The 19,603-nt window shown below is 42.2% G+C and overlaps 1 protein-coding gene across 5 annotated transcripts in view; it reads right to left on the bottom strand.

Annotated features, from left to right (window-relative positions):
• The window catches only part of huwe1 (HECT, UBA and WWE domain containing E3 ubiquitin protein ligase 1), a 51,316-nt gene that overhangs the window by 13,047 nt on the left and 18,666 nt on the right, over positions 1-19,603 (bottom strand). For 4 of the 5 annotated variants that reach the window (XM_063015520.1, XM_063015523.1, XM_063015522.1 and 1 more), the window contains exons 28-61: positions 19,234-19,422; positions 18,354-18,570; positions 17,643-17,765; positions 16,874-17,111; positions 16,343-16,678; positions 16,127-16,249; positions 15,924-16,019; positions 14,739-15,008; positions 14,371-14,523; positions 14,112-14,239; positions 13,870-13,951; positions 13,599-13,775; positions 12,603-12,753; positions 12,095-12,489; positions 10,866-11,061; positions 10,164-10,331; positions 9,925-10,073; positions 9,264-9,330; positions 8,895-9,118; positions 8,585-8,796; positions 8,282-8,464; positions 7,597-7,769; positions 7,339-7,478; positions 7,164-7,239; positions 6,981-7,079; positions 5,442-5,569; positions 5,205-5,364; positions 4,875-5,103; positions 4,367-4,545; positions 4,190-4,279; positions 3,640-3,800; positions 3,410-3,455; positions 1,624-1,974; positions 735-939 (exon numbers count right to left, since the gene is read on the bottom strand). In XM_063015520.1, coding sequence (XP_062871590.1) covers positions 735-939; positions 1,624-1,974; positions 3,410-3,455; positions 3,640-3,800; positions 4,190-4,279; positions 4,367-4,545; positions 4,875-5,103; positions 5,205-5,364; positions 5,442-5,569; positions 6,981-7,079; positions 7,164-7,239; positions 7,339-7,478; positions 7,597-7,769; positions 8,282-8,464; positions 8,585-8,796; positions 8,895-9,118; positions 9,264-9,330; positions 9,925-10,073; positions 10,164-10,331; positions 10,866-11,061; positions 12,095-12,489; positions 12,603-12,753; positions 13,599-13,775; positions 13,870-13,951; positions 14,112-14,239; positions 14,371-14,523; positions 14,739-15,008; positions 15,924-16,019; positions 16,127-16,249; positions 16,343-16,678; positions 16,874-17,111; positions 17,643-17,765; positions 18,354-18,570; positions 19,234-19,422 — 5,914 coding nt within the window. The remainder of the gene's footprint in view (positions 1-734; positions 940-1,623; positions 1,975-3,409; positions 3,456-3,639; positions 3,801-4,189; positions 4,280-4,366; positions 4,546-4,874; positions 5,104-5,204; positions 5,365-5,441; positions 5,570-6,980; positions 7,080-7,163; positions 7,240-7,338; positions 7,479-7,596; positions 7,770-8,281; positions 8,465-8,584; positions 8,797-8,894; positions 9,119-9,263; positions 9,331-9,924; positions 10,074-10,163; positions 10,332-10,865; positions 11,062-12,094; positions 12,490-12,602; positions 12,754-13,598; positions 13,776-13,869; positions 13,952-14,111; positions 14,240-14,370; positions 14,524-14,738; positions 15,009-15,923; positions 16,020-16,126; positions 16,250-16,342; positions 16,679-16,873; positions 17,112-17,642; positions 17,766-18,353; positions 18,571-19,233; positions 19,423-19,603) is intronic. The other variant, XM_063015521.1, reaches the window with a different exon arrangement.

Raw genomic sequence — 19,603 nt, 5'->3', positions numbered from 1 at the left:
GACAGACAAGAGCATTTGTGACAGGAAATAAAAGTACAGTTAGTTCTCTACATACTAATGAGCTCCATTCCGAGAGCTCATTCACAAGTTGAATTTGTTCAGTAGTGATCCAGCACTGTAGTTACCCTTGAGTGGGTCGCAAGCCAAAAAAAATAGGTTGCAGAGAAAAATAATAATAGTAAATTAATTATTATAGGTACAAAACACAAAATGAAAGTGTACACGAATGCCCCCTTGTGGAGGTTTTACATTATATATTGTAAACCACAGTAGGACCAGATTGCCACCATTTTTATTAATTAAGTATATTTTGTTTTAAAAGCAGTGTTGCCTGGGTTGCGGTAAAAATTATGGACAAAATCTGGGTCACTTAAGACAAAAAACCCTGACCCCCATCATACTGCACTGTATACTAACACAGTTTCCTATCAGGACAATCTGGTTTTTGGACATGAAATACAGTTTATATATCCCGCACATCGTCCATTTTCCATCAAAGCGTGGGATCCGATACGCCACCAAGGGGCCGATACAGGAATTAACCCTAAAACAAAGTTCAAATTCCAGCACAATTTAGAAATTTGCACTTATTTAAACAAATAGACAGGACATTCATTGAAGGTTCGTGAGTTGAGGACTTGCTGTATAAGACAAAACTAAATTCACAGTAGATGGATCACAGTAGTTATATTAAATGACATTCGGGGGGATAAAAAACTTTAGTGTGCACTTACCCTGTATCTGCATCAGTCTGCCGATCAGTGAGCCCACTGTCACCACTTCCTGACAGTTCTTGAGACATGTGATCGGGCTGCACTGAGCTGGGCTCCTCCTGTGTTGCTGAAGCTGGGCTGCTTGTATCCATGGGGGATCCTTCTAGCTGAGATACTCCCACTGGTACAGGCTCAGAACTCTCTGCTATATCTGGGCTGAGAGAAACTTTAAAAAGAATATTAGAGTGTTTAGAATGCTGCAAATATTACAAAAACGTGCACAGTATTATAATTAAGATTGCATCCATCTTAAATTCATTTCAAATTAACCTCAAGTTTAAAAGCCAAAAATAGATTCTAAGCAAAATGAAAAGAAGGAACTGCGTGTGCCCAAAAGTCACTGGTGTCTGCTGTTTAAAGCAGTAGTAAAACCTTAAAATGAAAATATTATTGTACAACTATTCAACTGATTATTCAATAATGTCTGTATGTAGACACCCTGGGATTTGAATCCTGGATCCCAGCAGTAGGGGGCTAGCATAATTTACTGCTGCACCACACAAGCACAAATAATATTAATAATTCACATGAATAATTATGATTAACTATAGCTGGTGCTTTCTGTGCTCACATGAACAGGGCTAGTTTGACTGCACAAATGGAAAATTCCATGGACTGCAAAAAATAGACATAGATCTTGCTGTTGGTGTGAGATCACACAAACAGGGAGGGACAGCCTTTAATCCCCTGACAATATAGACTGCTTGACTGTGGACACCCATGTTTCAGCAGGTACTAGTTTGTGGCAGAGCAGGAATCACAACTGACCAACAGAAAACACTTTTAGCTCAAGATGAATGTTTAGGGACTTAAATTTGAGTTTAAGTGAAATAAAAGTCTACAGCCTCACCTTCCCTGCCTGTATCCAACACTGCTCCTCCTCCTCTGTCCCCAGCGGCAGGGGCTGGAGATAATTCCATCTGGGAGGCCTCTGCTTCACAGTTTGGCCTATCAGGAGCAGAAAGCTGCGGTACAGCGGCTGCCAGCGCGCCGAGCGAATCGCCACACGAGTCAGCCAGCAGGAGTTCTGCTATTGGCTGATGAACTTGCTGACTGATGGCGGTCTCCAATGACACGAGGGCTTGTTCGTGCGGTGCGGTCGGGGTGGCTTCTCCTGACGGGGGCGCTGTAAGGAAGCCCTCGGAGGAGCGGGGTGGATCCAGACAGGACGTAACACCGCCCTGGGCCCGCTCTCCCTCCGCTAGTAAAGACAGGAAGGAGTGTGAGTGGAACAACTAGAGATTACATGTTAATTATAAATGTCATTATAAAATTAACAAGACAATTGTGGATGAGGGGCTGCAATATGGAAGGCAGTAAGTTGTATAGTTATCTCCTGTGAGGGCCACGCTATCCTGATCCCCAACAACACAACTTACTACCTCACCACAGCACAGCCAGAAGTAGCCACCATCACAACTTCACCTAGTTAGGTATAGGAAGGAGAAAATATACAATCAGGACAGAAATAGGACAACTATTGCACATTTAACCAAATGTACTGTATAAGGCTGGACAACATGACAAAATGATTACAATCACAATATGCTTTCCTGAGTAACCTAGTTAACATCAACATCATTTTCCTTTAAATGCATAGAACCTGAAGTACCTGGCAGAATTTCACATAGTCAATATTTGTATTTTATTCTACTCTATTTTATTAACTGGAGCTGCTGTAACACTCAGATTTCAATAACAGAATCTTCATTCACTCATTAATTTTTTTTAAGGGGGAGAAATAAATACTGACATTAATGCAAAGAATCAGTGTGACTGCTTAAAATAGATTGCATATAAATATATAGGATAGAGAAGCACTTTTGCACATTACACAACAGCTAAGGCACTGGGTCACCTAATACCCTGCCAAATTTGTCTAGCAGAAATAGAGACAGGGGTATAAATGGTTCGATAAAGACCCATGCCCATTTGTATTACGGTCTTTTTTAACCCGTACATCACTGCTATCCATACTGATGATCAGATTAGCCATGACCACAAGTTATTATCATTTAGTATGGTAAACAATAATCTACCTGTCCAAGTTTAAATTTTAAATTGTTCATACTGTGATGCTGGTGTGTATAATATATTTAAATATGGCCTATGCAAGCCTAAATATAGTTCAATTATGTACTTATTTAGATGCCATGTTTACACAGTGGTCATATTAATGGCAGGAAAGGTAGGTAATTCTCATAGTTCAGTTTATAGTCCTTGTCAAGTGTTTCTTAGATGCGCTCTTTTAGACCAACACCTAAATTTATAAAGTATTTTTTTGCCTTCCTGCCCACCTCTACTTGGCACATAGTATTATATCAACAAAAGTACTGCGGACATGCAGCGTGGTGGCCATACCGTCGACAGGCAGTTGCCGTGGGAAAGACAGTAGACTGTATAGTTATCTCCCAGATCTGGTGTGATCCTAAAACTATACAAACTACTACCTCAGCCCACAGCATGCAGCAGAACTCTTATGGCAGCTAAATGAACTAGCTCGGTATCATTTGAAGGTTTCCTCCAGATAGGACCGTGCAGCACAAAAAAAATACATCTAATAAGATCATTACCGAGTAACCTGAGTAGAAACCTGACCTACATAGATGAAGGAAAGCAAGCCGTAATCATAGTACCTGCTGAGTTCTCGCCAGCTCCATTTACAGCTCCTATCGCGGTACCCTGTGAGAGAAAGAGGAGGCACAATTAAATTCAGCCAGCTTGGCTGTGTAATGTATATGACCTAAATGGTTTGTGAGCTTGGCTGTCACCCATGCCCTCGCAGTTATTAAAAACTGATCAGCATCATCACTGCGATTGATGCAGCGACTGTGCCAACATCATCAGATCATTTTCTCTAGCGAACCTGCAGAGTCTGCTCCCTGCTTTCCTCTCCAGCTGAGGTGCTCCTCTCATTCTGCTTGGCCTCTTCCTCCTCGGCCAACTGCCTCCTCCTTTTTTCCCTTCGCTCCTCCAGCTCCTCATCACGCAGGCTCTCCAAGTGCTGTAAGATGGGCACCTTGACAACTGATGCACAAAGGAAGAATCAGGTTAGACTAGCAGTCGTATTTGTTTTATCAGGTTCTAAGAATTTTGTCAAACTGGTCCTTAGTTTTCTAGTTAATTTCAGCAGCAATGAGCCAAGTACCCAGTGCATCAATGTTCCTAGTAGTAGAATTTTTACTAGTGTCAGTAAATGAGACCGATTTCTATTACTTGTTATCAACATCAACTAATTGTATATTGGTTTAGATTGTGGAAGGAATTCTGGCCATTCTTTGCTGACTGATATTACTTTGTGAATATATTTCTTTTCAGCATCAGTATAGCACAAAGATCTTGCAGTGCCATAGTAAAAAATAATAAACAGATTTCCCTGCTGTAGTGCAGCTAAGAAAAAACATCAGAGCGCTTACCTGCAACACAATCATGCATGCTTTCGGCATCCAGCACTTTACACTCATCTGTCCATCTAGTCAACGCGGTAGGAATGCTCGACAGGGTGCCTAACACACAGAAGAGAAAGTGAGAATAAATAAAGACCAGTTGAGCACGTTTTAATTTAGGGCAGTCATTATCTCGCTCCGACTCACCAGCCTGGCCACCGGCGCTGCTCTGCTCGTGAAAGAAGTCATCCAGCAGCTCGTCATCTGAGCGGGCGATGATGTGCACGTCTTCGTTGCCGACCAACAGGCGGGCACGACCACGAGACTGGAGGGGCAGAGAGCTGGACAGCTGAAGGATGTCCGCCGCTGCACTTGGACCTAGTAACCTGCGTCACGTAACCAGAGGTTAATGCATGAAAAGCAGCACCGATATTAACCAAAAGTATCGTTTAAGAAAAAAGTTAAACATTAACTTCAAATTTAATCCAGTAGCCAGCTAGTTTAAGGTGTTCTTAGGTTCTGCACTGTAGCTACAAGACTAATGTCAAAATATATAACCCTTATTGTCTGTAAACTCAATCAAGCCTGATAAAGCAAATTAAACAGATACTAAGCAAAGGTTGGGTTAGATTGTGCAAGCTTTTGACTATCTGATTCTTTGCTGCTCAATTTAAAGGAATACATACTAGCAAAGCACAACAAAGGCCTGACTCACCTCTGCAAAATGAGTGGGGGGTTGGGCTGGCGATTGCCTGGGTAGTGCACATGGATGGTGTGACCGGTGTTAGCCGTGAGCTGGCGAAGGGTGCGCTGGCTGCGGCCCATGCCCTGAGCCAAGCGGCTACTGGTTCCCGTTCCTCCCAGGGTAAGTGAGCCGTGGTCAGCGTGGCGGACCATCAGAGGGTGGGAACTAGGAATGTTTCCTGGGGAGGGAGGGATGTCAGCTAAAAAGCAAAAATACACAAAAAACATTCACAAAATGAAGAGACCTGACACTTATCGATCCAATAGAATAGATAAGCAATGCTAATATCAAAATGCTTACCAGAATTGGAGAACATATTGTCAAACTCTATAATGAGATCATCATCTCTATCAAATCTCTCGAATCGTATATGTGGGGCTGCATTAATATCTGGGAAATCTTCATCCAGCTCCATCTCTGAACCTTCATCGTCATCATCCTCATCTCCCTCATCATCATCCTTAAATGAGTTTGATATTTAGAAGAAGGGAAAAACAAAGAATAAAATAAAATGACCAATGTCTGCCAAACTCATACTGGATCCTCTTCCTCTTCTTCCTCCTCCTCCTCTTCCTCATCCTGACTGTCTTCATCTTCATTACTTCCACTGGAATCCTCCTCCTGGGTGTGTTCTTCGTCCTCAGGCTCAAGGATGTTCATTGAGTCTAAAGGAAAACAGAATTATTTGATTATTATTTTGTTTGTTGTAGTATTATTATTAGAGGTTCTTCCACTGTTGCAGTGTTTAAACCTGTGTTTGTACAACAAGTCGCTCATGAATTGGCTCAGTTGGACATGCAGGGAGCTGCTTTTGCTCGATATGGCACACTGGCCAGGAAATGCTTGTGGCCAAAAAGGTTTAATACATAAAATTTAAATACTGCCGTGTTACTTTTCTTAAACTACCTTTTAATTCTTTTTTTTTTTTTTTTTTTTCTTTTTTTTATAATTTTGACCCCTTTTTCTCCCCTTCTAGCGCATCCAATTGTTCAATTAGCATCGTGCTTCCTCTCTGTCTATGCCGAACCCTGCCCTGACGGAGGTGATTGAAGCTAACCCGTATCCCCTCCGAAACACGAGCAGCAGCCAGATGCATCTTTGCCACCCACACATTGACGAGTTTGGCGCCACCTAGCGTTGCATGCGGAGAGACACACCCTAAGGGCACCCCCTCCCATCTCTGTGTAAGCGCCTCCAATCAGCCGGCAGAGAACGCGATCGCATTCTGACAGAGAGAGACCCACATCCGGTTCTTTGTCCCACCCCCCACATGAGCAACCGGCCAATCGTTGCTCATATAGCCACTCAGCTTCGAACCGGTAAAGCAAGGCTGGATTCGATACCACGCTTCTCAGAATCCAGCCCTGGTTGCAGTGCGTTTCTTTTTACCGCTGCGCCACCTGAGCGGCACTACCTTTTAATTCTTAAGCAAACAATATAAAACTGCAGGTATACATATTTTCTTTTTTATGTGCACCTAAATGCAGCTAAACGGGAGCTAGATTTTGGGTTACCAAAGCCAACCCAGTCATGCCATGGAATCTCTTGCACAGGCTAGTTCAAAAACAGAAATTATTACACCAACAGTGTGTCTGCAGAAGAGAGTTAAAACGTTTGTATTATCCACACAATAAATTCAACAGTTCATGTTCCAGTAGGTACATGCAAAATAGTTTTGGGATGATTTGAGGTGGCAAAACTGCTTTTGTGCTGACTGTGCCATTGTTTCCTATGCAGTGAGGCGGTTTAGCTTACTGTACTGTGCACTCAGTTTTTACCGTTTGGCGCTGTGCTCAAAGTTCAGTCAGATTGAACTTTGTCTCGCTGGTAGTGGCAAACTAGGTCATATTGTTTATATGACGTAGAAAGAAGTGAAGCACAGACATGACAAAGAGAATCTGATTCTCATTGTTTCACAAAAGCCTGAACTATTTAACTCCTACGTTGAAGCTATAGCACAATAAAAGCGTGTTCTTTATCAGCAGGCACTCTCACTAGGATAGAAGCTTGACCGCATTACTTCTGCAATAACAAGAAGGTGAAGAAGTTCACTGTATGATAGAAACTCCATCCTACCTTCTCTGTTGGCCTGCAGAGTGGAGGCTTGACTCATGTTCGAAGGCGCTTCATCCATTAGCACATCCTCTTGAGATTCTTCATCTCCAGAACGTCCAACTGATGTTAAAACAAGCTCGCTAGTAAGAACCGTGCAGCTAGACACATTAGTTTACTCTACAATGACACATCTGCATGGCTTACCAATGATGGTGCTATTCACGGTCCCAGGATCTCTGTCCAGAAGTTCATCAATCAAATCAACCAGCTCATTTTCCACCTATATGATAGAAATCAATCATCAACATGCATCATTATGTACAACACATCTGATTTAAATCCAATCTGATCCACAGCTGTATAACAAAACTCTGCATACTTGCATAGCCTGGGTGCTGAGCACCTCCGGCTGGCCTGCGATGACCACCGTGTCCCCTTCTGCCTCTCCGTCCATCAGATCACCATCCGTGGCCTGTCCTCTGTGACGATTTTCCACTGGCTCTGCTTCCCCTGCCTCTCCTGTACACACAGTTAAAAGCATTACAGCCATCCTACCCAACCATACCCATCCTTTTCTTTACTGGGGATTAAACTGCTACAGAAAACATGTATAGCAGTCCTGACAAAATTCAGCTACCTTGGCCCTGTGTGTTACTGTTGTTGTCTCTGGCTGTGCCCACAGTATCATGTTCGGCCTTGTTCTTGCTAGAGCTTCCTTTCCCACCAAACAGGCTGCTGGGCTGGTTGACAATCCGTGAGAGCGTCTCCAGAGGTTTGAGGGCAGCGTTTACAGTGTTTGCCATGTTGGGGCTGGGGAAGAAAAAACACACAAAAAACAACCAACTGAGTTAAATAGTAATGGATAGAACTAGAAGCTCTGGAAAAGCATTAGGTGTATCAGAACATTTCCCTATTTACTCTTTACCCAAATTCCCATTATTTACTCTTCATACAGAACATGCAATGTGAAACGTTTAATAACGTTTAATAATGTTTAATTCATAACGCCATGTCAGCTGCTATGGCTTTTATCATGGCTGAATAATAGATTCAGTTCAATTCAACTTCAATTTGATGGTGTGCTGAGCTAATAAAATACACTGATTAAAAAGCTCATGGCATTATGTAAACCAAACCATTGAGAGGCACATATCAGGGCATCCTGAATGCAGGTCCTAAGCCCAGGAAGAGAACTCCAAGTAAAAACTGTGCCAAATCAAAATTAGGGGACATATGATCCACTGTGATGCCCCCACAGCCAAGAGGAATCATTCATTCACTCAGTAGGTTGTTGACTATTTTGAACCTCAGTGTATAAGTACCTAGAGAGATCGAGGCTGTGAGGCACACGGGCCAGATCATTAACCAGGCCTTTTTTCAGGAAGAGTCGAATGATGTTGTTCATGCCGTTGTGCTGGGTCTTGGCAGCAGCAGTGCTGTAGAAGCTGGAGGTGGAGGGGCATGACTCCATGATGGTGCTGATTATGCACATAACTGCCTGCAATCTGCAGAAAGCCAAAAAAAAGCACCTTAATGCATAATGAATGCATGTACATTTAGGAGAAAAAAAAAAACAATTATTTCAGTGCTATAGTGGTCACTGGTCCACCTGCAGAGATACTTACCGAGCATGTTTCTCTGTGCCCTCTGCCATGGCCAGAGCTCTGCTCAAAGCAGCTTTGACCTCGTTCACCAGGGTCACTTGAGCCTCTGTACCAGTGCCAGCTGCTGCCAGACTGGCCAGGAAGAGGCGTGCCAGGGCAGGGGTGTCCTTGTCCTCGGAGTTGTGTGTGTGAGGGAGCAAGTGATCCAACACAAAGGCCAGCACACTACAGTCCTGAAAACATACAAATCATCATCAGTGCAAAGAAATACATTTTACAGCAAACTAAAGCTCAAAATATAAATAAGTCATTGACTTGGTGTATTGCCCACCTCTTTAATGAGTTCAGACTGGCCTGCTGTATAGGTGTAGTTGGCAATGAGCGTGGCAATGCCCACGTATGAGCGCACCAGTTCCGCCAACAGTCGCAAAATAGTGGAGGTGGGCATCAGGGGCTTGCTGGCTTTGGCTTTTGCTGCCTTGCTCTCCTCTGAGGACCCTCCCTTTTCTCCCTCCTGTTCTTTCTTCTCTTCCCGCATTTCCTCAGGAGTAGACGCTATCAGGAGATAAAAAAAATTGTTTAATTAGTTAAATGAGAAGACCGTAGTGAAGGAGAGAACAGACAAAGTAGCTAAAAAGACAAGGCAAAGCGTTGATTTTAAAGAGAACTGTATATTTATGTGAGAACATTAAGTTCTTACCCTCTCCCTGAGGGGTGCCCGACTGGGAGGATTCTGCAACTGCACCATCAGCAGCAAACACCTGAGTCTGAGAAAACACCACAATTAGCACTTCAGGGGAATAAAGTCTACCGTATCCAGGCCAAATACTTGGAAAAGTCTAAATTAATGTTTTTCCACAATTAACAACAAAATTACATCAAATTAAACTCTTTACAATCACATCAGACTTTCAGCCATAAACAAATTAGAATAGCTGCCAGACAAATCAATAGATTAGTAGTCAGATTTTAGCCAGAAATGGCCCATTATTGTGTCACAGTTAGCTAAAATCCATCGCTACATTGCTGTGACCCTTGAATGTCATTTTAAAGCCCATAAAGCCTAAAAAAAAGCACAGCGCTTCAACATTAACACCAACTTCTTCAGCCTTCCAGCTGACTGGAAAGCATTTAGCTAGAGCTTTTTCTCTCTGCCTTAATTTAAGTTTATAGATGGGTTGGGTAACATTAAACAAAACTATAACGAGTGCACTGCTAAACGTAGCACTTCATTTCGCAGCTACAGTCTTTCAATGTGAAAAACTGAATTAAAGTCTAATTTGCTGAATTGACAGATTATAATTAAACAAATCAGAACCAAATCAAACCAGACCACTGATATTTCAAGTTAACAGACTTACATTTATATGAAAGGCGGACTGAGAGTCAAAGTCGCTGCCTTGTCGAGTAAGTCTATACTGTTGGTACACGTCATCACCGACATCCTGCAGGATCTGACAGAGATCCTGACTGCCAGGCACAGCCACCAGTCGCTCCTCTGCTTTCTCTGCTACAGGAACAAAATATAAATGTAAATAAGTTCAACTTAAAACCAAAAACTGGTAAGGTTGGATAAATTTAGACCAAGTACCAATCTTACCTTCTTCAGGAGCGTGGTACGCTGCTAGGGCATTAAGCATGTCATAAATGACCTCTCTAATGGTCTCTGGGATTTGTGGCAGTGGGGACAGCTTTAAAGGTGTAGTCTTTACCAACTGCACTGCATTGGGACCCTTAATTCTGAAGTTCTCAAACTCATCATCTGAAGCTGAAAAACATAGTAAAAACACTTAAAATAAAGTGATTGGCACTAGTGTGTAATACAGTTAGATAATACAGCCATATAATAAAATTCATCATCTACAAATATGCACAGAAAAACACATTTAATGTTACATGTGCTCACATCTGTTGTAGTGAACTGGGTTGTTATAGCCTGCATTTAAATTACATTTCCATTACATTCCCACTGGCAATTAACAGACGCTGTTATCAAAAGCAGCTTACAAATGTGACTGTATATAATGCAACAGAGAGTTAAGGGCTTTGCTCATGGGCCCAACAGTGGCAACTTGGCAGTTGAGAACCAGGGACCTTCTGATCACTAGTCCAGCACCTTAACCAATGAGCATATGTTTATGCATAATTATATAATATTATGTAATGCTCCTAAGCATTCAATAGCTAAACAGCAGCTCAAACAAACGTCTCATTAAGAGTGTGGCAAAAACACAGAAGACGATCTGTATTTTCAGGCTCAGGTATTTTCATCTGTAATTTAATCCTTTAAAAAGCTTTTTACCTGTTCCAGCACCTCTTGGGGCAGGGAGGGCGATCCGAACACAGCTATTGGCGGTCTCTGTGAAGACCTCAGGGTTACGGCAGGCTGCTGGCCCAAGCACACGCAGAATGTAGTTGATCTCCCGTGAGCCTAAACTACCCGAAACCACACCAGACGTGGTACTGCCTGCTCCACTGGTTACTGCAGAACGCACCACCTGAGACACAAACAATTCAGAGAATTCCAGTTCAGGTAAGCCAGTTAAGTAAAGGGCAAAGTACAATAAAGCTAAATCCTTTCTATAGTAAAAGTAATGACCAAAATAGTTCATCTTATTATTTTAAAATGTAATGGCTGTCTGGTTTGTTACATGCTGCATTTTATGTTATTTGTATTGATTGAGTAATTTAGTTCATTTAGTTCAAACACACTTACCAGCCACTTACTACAACTGTACAAAAACAAATGAGTGCATCAGCTTTTAGCTGGGAAAGGCTGGAAATTTCTCCAAAGAGTCTGAAGCCAGAAATATTTGGACAACGGAGGAGAACATTTGTTGGAAGCCATCTGAGATTTATACACACTTAAAACTAAATAGCAGATTATTTTCTAATGAAACCACACACGGATATAAATTTGGTCTCGTTTTGAAAAACAGAAGTCAAGGAAAGCAGCAACACTGGTTTTGTGTTTCTCTGTTATGTGTAAGGGTAATAGTGACTCGATTACCTCAGGCATTTGTTTTGCAACACAAACAAATGCTTTAATGAATACTTCAGATTATATATTTTTGTTTTTAAGATAACTTGTAATAAAGGCTAAATTATGGCTAAAATTAGGCTGTCTAAGCTTTCAAATGGTGCCTTATTTACCAATACTGGGTGTTTATGATATAGCTATGTTGTCATGAACAGCTTTGGAACCATATACAGGTCCAATAAGGCTAAGAGAGCTAAGCTTGAGGGGGGGAGGGTAGCTTATAAAGTCAAATGGGGGGGGGCAGAAGGGTGTTGAAAGTTTGGTGAATACACAGATAGATGTAGGTATGTATATACATGTGCGTGTGTGATATATTATTTCTGTGTTTCTTTTTCTTCCTTGAATCCGTCTTCTCGGATTTTACTGCCGTATCACCCTATTATATAACCTAATAAAAAGATGAAAACTAACATAACTGCAAAACGATGAGTGTGCGTAAGGCATCACATAAACCGAGCCAAAGGAAAAAAATAGGGTTTTGAGAAAGACACCTTCTCCATGGTGTGACGAAGCGTAGCTGGATCTTCGATGATGTGGCGGAAGAGCAGCGTGACGAGCGGTGTGAAGCCGTTGAAGCCGGAGCTCTGCGTCAGTGTCAGGATCATGCGTGTGCTCTTGAGTTCAGCAAACATCACGGCATAATGATGGACGCGTGTGAGGCGCAGGCACAGACGCAGTGTGGCGTGCAGCGTGTCCGGGTCCACAGGCACACTGATCATGCTGACACACGCTCGGATCAGAACGGTCGTCATCTCCTCAGTCAGGCCCTGAACAACAATGCTTCCGGCGCTGGCATCCTGAGAAGGAGTGGGAGCAGACGAGGACGACTCCTTCTGCTCCGCTTCCTCCTTGGGTGGGGCCATCTCCACGGCAACAGAACTGGGGTCTAAACCAGCACAAAAATTTAAAATAGTGATGAATAAGCAAAAGCAGTATCATTACATACAACTGAAATTCAGCATGTGGAGTGAAAGGCAGGAGTTCTGGACTTTTCCTGACCTGAGTCAGCTGGAGTCTCCTCGGTCTTGGCTTTCTGCTCCTCCTCTCGCTCAGAGTCGGCAGCGCTGCCGGATTTGTTGGGTTTGGGAGCACGAGACACTCGCTGCACCGTTAGCATCACGGGGCGCCGGTTTCCTGTCTCCTCATTTACCTTATCGGAGGTCAGAATGGATGTTATAAACAGAAAACTAACATCGTAATGATTAAAAACCCGTTATTACTGTTATTTAAAATGCCAGAAAATGACAGAAAATGCTTAAATACACATTTTTCCTGATTATACTTCATCAGCGCATCTCAATCCTGTAACTAAAGTAATCCAGGCAGTACCTGTCTCCTGTCTATTACAGTACACACACCTCAGCAAAGGATGAGATTAATTAAATCAGCAAGTGACTGTGAAAAGCCAGTTTGGTTCATATTGTGTTAAAAAGTCATAAAATCAATAACAAGTACAAAAAAAAGAGAACTTTAGTTACAGGATTGAGAAACAATGTGCTATACTATCAACTAAGCCGACCCGATCCATCCTATGTAGGTCTGATAAGCATATCGAATTGGATCGGTATTATACCCAACATATTTCTCCCTCTGTAGCTGCTTCTGTAGCTCCTAATGTTTTTTATTTAAATAGGCAGGTAGTTCTAAAAAGTCAATTTGGTCAGTGTCATGCTTAATGAGCCTTAAAAGCAGAAACAAGAATTTAAATTGCCATTAAAATCCCTGTTAGCGCACAGCAGTCTGCAGTAAAAGTATAAATACATCATAATAGCTTGACAGGACCAAATTTAGCTAGCAGATGATCCAGTATGCAAATTATGGGATGACCAAGTCAAACATTTTGGTGTTTTTAGAGAGTGCAATAAAATTGCTTAGTTTCAATAGAAAATGAATGTGTCCTACTACACTTTTACTGCTATAAAATCAATGTTCACTGGTAGGTCATATGTAGTCAACCCATGAATAATTACTTATTTCAGATTTATTAAAGCTTACCTGCACCATGGTGTTGAACTGTACGGTGTATCTCCTACGGCCCGCAGTGAAGCGAACACTGGTCTCGCCTGCCCTCCAGGCTGAGTCTATGGTGCTGTTGTTACTGGCACTGTAGCTGCACCAGCGGCCTGAACGATCATCAAACCAGCGCCAGTTATTTCCATTGGGCTGCAGGTACTAATGGTCAAGAAAGTTTTCATTTGTGTGATGCTGAATCAAAACCAAAATACTCAAAAATAATAAAAATAAACAGCAGTTTATCAGCTCAAACCTTGTTCATCTGGGCTCTTCGTTTAGAAGAAACAGCCATTTTTTCATAAAAGTCAATTAGCAAAAGCACTGGCGTGATCCACCTGCAAAAAGATCAAATCATTATGGAATAATACAAATCATGTGCAAGCATTTAATTGAGCCATCTTCTGCTAGGAGGCGCCAAGCTGGCAGCTAATCTCTCTTGTTATACGCATCCTTCTATTCATGACCAGCCACAGGAACTTGACGGCTGGCACTTACTTGGGTGTTTGGATGTCTTTCTGCTCTTTGGCAGCTTGCAGGCAGGGCTGAACCACCTCCAACAGCTTAATTAGCACAGACAGAACTCCGCTGCTCTCCACGATCCTTGCACATGACAGCTTAAGTTCCTAGAGCGAAACAGGACCATTAACAGATACTGTGAGATACCAACAGGCTTGTTAGGCAGCACTAAACAAAGTACGCAGTTCAGAAAGTCAAACAGTAGTAATAAACACTTAAAAATGGCTGGAGCATGTACCTCAAATAGCAGAGTAAGTAGGAGAATGCGTGTGGCCAGGTTGGAGGCCTGGGGCAACGTTGCCATCTGTCTGGTCCACTCGGACACTGTCTTCGTGTCACTGGTGGTGAGTGGAACGGCAGCCTTTATGAGCACGTCAGCAGCCTCCCAAACCTAGCACAGAAGCACAAAGATGAGGACAAGTGCTACCACTTATAAAACCGTAGGAAAGTTTATTAGTAAGCAATTTGAGATCAATTTTGAGCAAATTAACTGAAGCTTTCATGTAAGTACCAATGAAATTCAGCAGCATTATAATACTGATAATACCCAAGACACCCTGAGAAAAGTGTACTTATTGTAATTTTATATCATATATTATGACTGACCTGGTTGACGACCTGGCGCAGAATAAGGTCCCTGTACTCGGGACCGTTTCGTTTAATGGCAGTCATAAGAAGGTCACAAAGGCGATAAACTGTATCGGGCAGCTCGTCCAGAAGGTGGAAGCAGCCTGGCAACATGGTGTCAGTGAAGGCATGAAGCTCAGTGCTATCCAAGGGCTCAGCCTCCAGAAACCGCTCCAGACACCGAGCCTCTTCTTCCTCAGCACGCTCTCGTGCTCTCCTCTCCTCCTCTTCACGCCTGCGTGCTGCCTCCTGAGATGAAAACAAATAAGAATGACTCAATGAATCAAAACACTATTTTGCATTAAGTTCAAACATAGCACAGGTTCAGTCATGAAATGACCCCTCAAATAAATCAGAAAACACTCATAGATTCATTCAACTGAATTGTAGATGAGAGGTAGTGTTTACACACCTGATCAACTCCTTCCAGGAAATCTTTTTTAGATGTAATGCACCCTAACAACCTGTTTAGTAACATATTTTGCTGCCAGTGACCAAAAAAAGTCTCTGAACGTCAACAGTTTGATCATTTTTGGAAAGTAGTACTTTAAGACATGCTTACAGGTGGCTGATTTACTCTGACACTGATAACAATCCAGCAGCATAAATGATGCTGTGATGCTTATGGAAATTTCACCAAGAGAACGACAACAAGGGATGATGAAGTTTATCAAGAATTATTTCATTATACTAACTTCATTGCTAACAGTACATTATCAAGCACAGTTAAAAAAACAAAAATACACTATGGACATGTATGGACTACAAACTCTTATACATCTGTTTACTCGTGTTTCATCCAGAGACTTGTGTACACAACCTGATTTGCTGATTAATAGTGCAAACAGCTTTCTTACATTGTGTACCTATCATTTGTAAAGAACCATTGTATAATCCGACATGAAAATTATGCACGATTAATAACCGACAGGCAGAAGTTCCTCCACTAATACAGGAGCCCTGTATTAATTCTTTTATGTCAAGACCACTTACAGTGGTGCTTTGCATTAATGACACTGTGTCCTTGTTACATAAGACAGGTACACTGGCATTAGAACATGCAACACAGCCAGTAATAAGTGTTATTCTGAACTGTCCAAGTGTTAATAAAGCCAGCAGTGACAACAACCATCCCTAAAGGAGAAGAGATTTAACAAGGCCCACCTCAGGAGAGTCTGAGCGCTGCTCCATGCTGACTTCCTGACCCAGAGACATGGCAATGGCCCTCATCATCTGGTCCTCCTCAGACATGGTAAATTCCTTCAGCGACACAAGCCACAATTACTAATCAGAACCCTTGGGTGTCTGGTTGTGTTTGTCTGCATTTGTGTAAATGAACAGCAAACATTAAAATAATGACATCTTACCCTAACGGCAGCACTAAGCAGCGGTGGTGGATGGGTTAGCAGGTACTCCGTGGCCTGCTCCATCGTGGTGGTGTTGAGCAACGCCTCCATTGCATGCTCTCTGGTAAAACCCATGTCAATAAGCTGTACAAAGAAGATCCAGTAAGAATAGCGGTAAAAAACAATACAACCCTACACCAGAAATGTCATTTAGCGAGCCTAAAATAAACCTGTTACCTGTGTAAGCTGAGACTGGTTAACCTGTGGTTCCCTTCGAGCTGTAGAGCCACTGCTGTCATCTGTGGGTGCTGGGGCAGCACTAACACCAGATCCAGAGGTGCCTTCGACAACTGCTCCACCTGTTCCTGACCCCGCAGGAGTGCTTCCTGCTCCAGCAGTACTATCCTCATCAGTGCGAGTTGTGCCTTCTCTCTCCTTTGCCAGGCGCTCCTGGATGACGGGTTCACCACGCAGGATGTGGCAGAGGATGGCCAGCATGGACTCAGCCATGCGTCCACCGTACACCTTTAACGGTTTGCGGTTCCAAAGGCTGCGGATGCAGCTGAAGGCAGCCTGTGTGTAAAGTACAGTCCAACAATTAACAGTCTGCTGTATAACTATAATATAATATTGCAGCAATAAAAACAACAACTTGGTTTATTTACATTTAAGCTAGCTTAAGAAAAATTTGTCAAACTGGGTGTTGGTCAAAATTACCCCCAAATTTTACCAACACAAATGTAATAAGCACTTAAAAATGATTCTTACTTTCTGGGTGACTATAAGGAACCGCAGGGCACTAAACTGGGGCGTGGTGGTTGCTGCTCCAGGCACTTTGGCAGGTAATGAATGTGGAGAATCCAGCACGGTGCTAGGGTTTACCATCTTTTCCACCAGCATGAGCCAGGCATCCAAGAACTCGCCAGTTCCATCAGGCAGTTCAGAATGCTCCAGACCCTCAGACACTGGCACCTTTCCACCCATGGACAACGCCCAGTTGAAGGTCCTGAGGAGAAGAGTGGACATTATATACATAATAAAACATGAATGAAGCTCATACAATATGTATCAACCTTTTCTCACATGCTACACTGGTTTCTTATCGGTAGCTTTAGCTTATAAAATGTAAACAGCAATTTTAAGAATTAATAAACTGCTTATCCAAATAAATGTCCAACTAATAAGGTCATAACATTTATGTCCTTACTCATACAGTTTTGCTTTGTATAGATTAGTATTTCTTCTGGTTTCCCTGATCAATTTTTGAACTAGTGTCACCATCAAGGACATTAGTGATCACTGATCAGTTTTATTACCAGCCAACTCAAGAAACTGCAATTATAATGTTGAGCCAGTGTTACTGTGGTCTGCTTAAACAGCTTGTGTCTTGCTAGAGAAACGTGTTGATCTATGATGAAAATGGTTTGTTCAGCATTTCAAGACAAACAAGAGCTAAGCTGGAAATCCCCAAGAAAAAGAAAATATAGCAAGACTTTTTTTTGGAAAGATGTTGGGAAGAACACCTAGATGAACTTACTCAAACAGTGCGTCGTGGCCTCCAGAGCAGAAGAACTTCTGCAGCATCAGGTGGTACGGGTACTTTCTCTCGTCAAAAAGCATGGGCGAGGTGAAGCCCACAGAACAGATAAAAAACGTCAGCCTGAACAGAACCAGACAAACCAGGGTTTTTTTTTTTACAATGCAGCAATTCTAATTGCTTACATTTTTGCATATATTTGTCAGGGTTAATTGTTTCAAATCTTTAAACAAAACAACAACATTTCAAATAATGTAATTTAATAAAGACAGATATTAAGGTTTTGGGACTCCAACATCTAACAAAATCTAGTGATCTGCCAGTCTTTTACGCCAGATACAATCAGCATTCATTACTGTTAGTAAAAGCCTGAGAAAAAATTTATCACTGGGAGAGTTAAAAAACAAAAACCACTGCTAGTCAAGAGAAATAAAGCTAACAGCATTCCACAGATAGATCCCTATCACAGAAATCAAATGTGGTGGTAGTGTGTGAGATTTTGGAAAGCTTGGTAACCCCAGAGTTTGGCCAACTTGCCATAATTTACAAAGCATAAATCCTGATCTCTACCAAAACATCAGATCAAATATCTGGGTAACTGTATTATGCAACAAGAGCATTTGAAACAATTTAGTGTAACAAATAAGCAAAAATAGAGAAAACCAAACAACTCAACAACAGGAATAAGACGTGGCTGTTTTGGTAGTGTACCTGAAGCGAGGAGTGGGAGTATACGGAGGTGGCTGCCAGCTCAAGCCTTTGGTGAGCAGTTTGGTAAGTGAAGAAGCAGTGGCACGGGCAGCTGGAGTCGGAGCGGTGCCCGTGTTTGTGGTGTGGTGGGACCGGCGTTGACGGACAGGCGAACCCACACAAAGCTTCACCAGCAAACCAAACAGCTCAGCCAGAGCCCTGCCCAAACGAGAAGATGCTGCAAAGAGGGAAACAGACCGATTGCTTACTAGGGCTGTCTGAATATTACTGGAACAATGAAAACTTTTATAGTCTTTTTTACTTAAACAATTTATATTTTTAATTACATTCTACAGTCACAGATAAGCATGTTCAAGTCTGCATTGCCACTTCTGAAAAATGCTGGTATGTTATGGCTTACTTTAGTGCTACAAATATTACATATATAGTACTTATACTTATACAAACAATAACAGTAGCACTGCATTGTGTTTAATATGAGACAATATGATTTTGAATATAACTGCACTACTGTGCTTGCATACTAACTAAAAGTATAGAATAGAACGCCTTTATTTACCATTTATACATATACAGATGTACAGTACAACTAAATTCTTTCTTCACATATCTCAGTTTGTTTGGAAGCTGGGCTCAGAGCGCAGGCTCAGCCATTGTATTGCGTTCCTGGGGCTGAGAGGTTTAAGGGCCTTGTTTAAGGGCCTTGCTCAAGGGCCCAACAGTGGCTGCATGGCAGAGCTGGGAATCCAAACTCTCAACCTTTCAACTGATAGCCCAAAGCTCTACCAAGTAGGCTACCACTGTCTACCACAAGAGTGAATCAAAAGAACATGCTGGCCAAACAGAAAACAAAAAACACAAAATAAAATCTGGGACTAACCAGACAGCAGAGGTTTGATCTGCTTGATGCGTGTTGCCATGGCAGGAGTGAGTTTGGATTTGGCCTTTGGATCAGTGGTTGTGGGCTCATCTGTCTCCATTGGAGCGAGGGAGTCTCCATCCAGCCCTATGCCCTCCAGAAGACCTTGGGCAGAGGGATCTACTGCCACAGACAGAGCCTCTGCCTCAGCTGGAAAAAAAAGCAAATATTTAACCAAGTACCAACGAGTAAAACATAGGAATCAAAAGGGGAAAAAAAGCTAGAAATAAAAAGCAAGTCATGCAAAAGATGAGCTAAGATTTTGAGGCAAAGGGAAAGGACAGTACAGACAGATTTAAAGGTTTATAAGGGGAGGTAATATGCTGAATCA

The sequence above is a fragment of the Trichomycterus rosablanca genome, chromosome 19 (assembly GCF_030014385.1).
Source record: "Trichomycterus rosablanca isolate fTriRos1 chromosome 19, fTriRos1.hap1, whole genome shotgun sequence".
Taxonomy (NCBI): Eukaryota; Metazoa; Chordata; class Actinopteri; order Siluriformes; family Trichomycteridae; genus Trichomycterus; species Trichomycterus rosablanca.
This window is presented reverse-complemented; position numbering and strand designations above follow the sequence as displayed.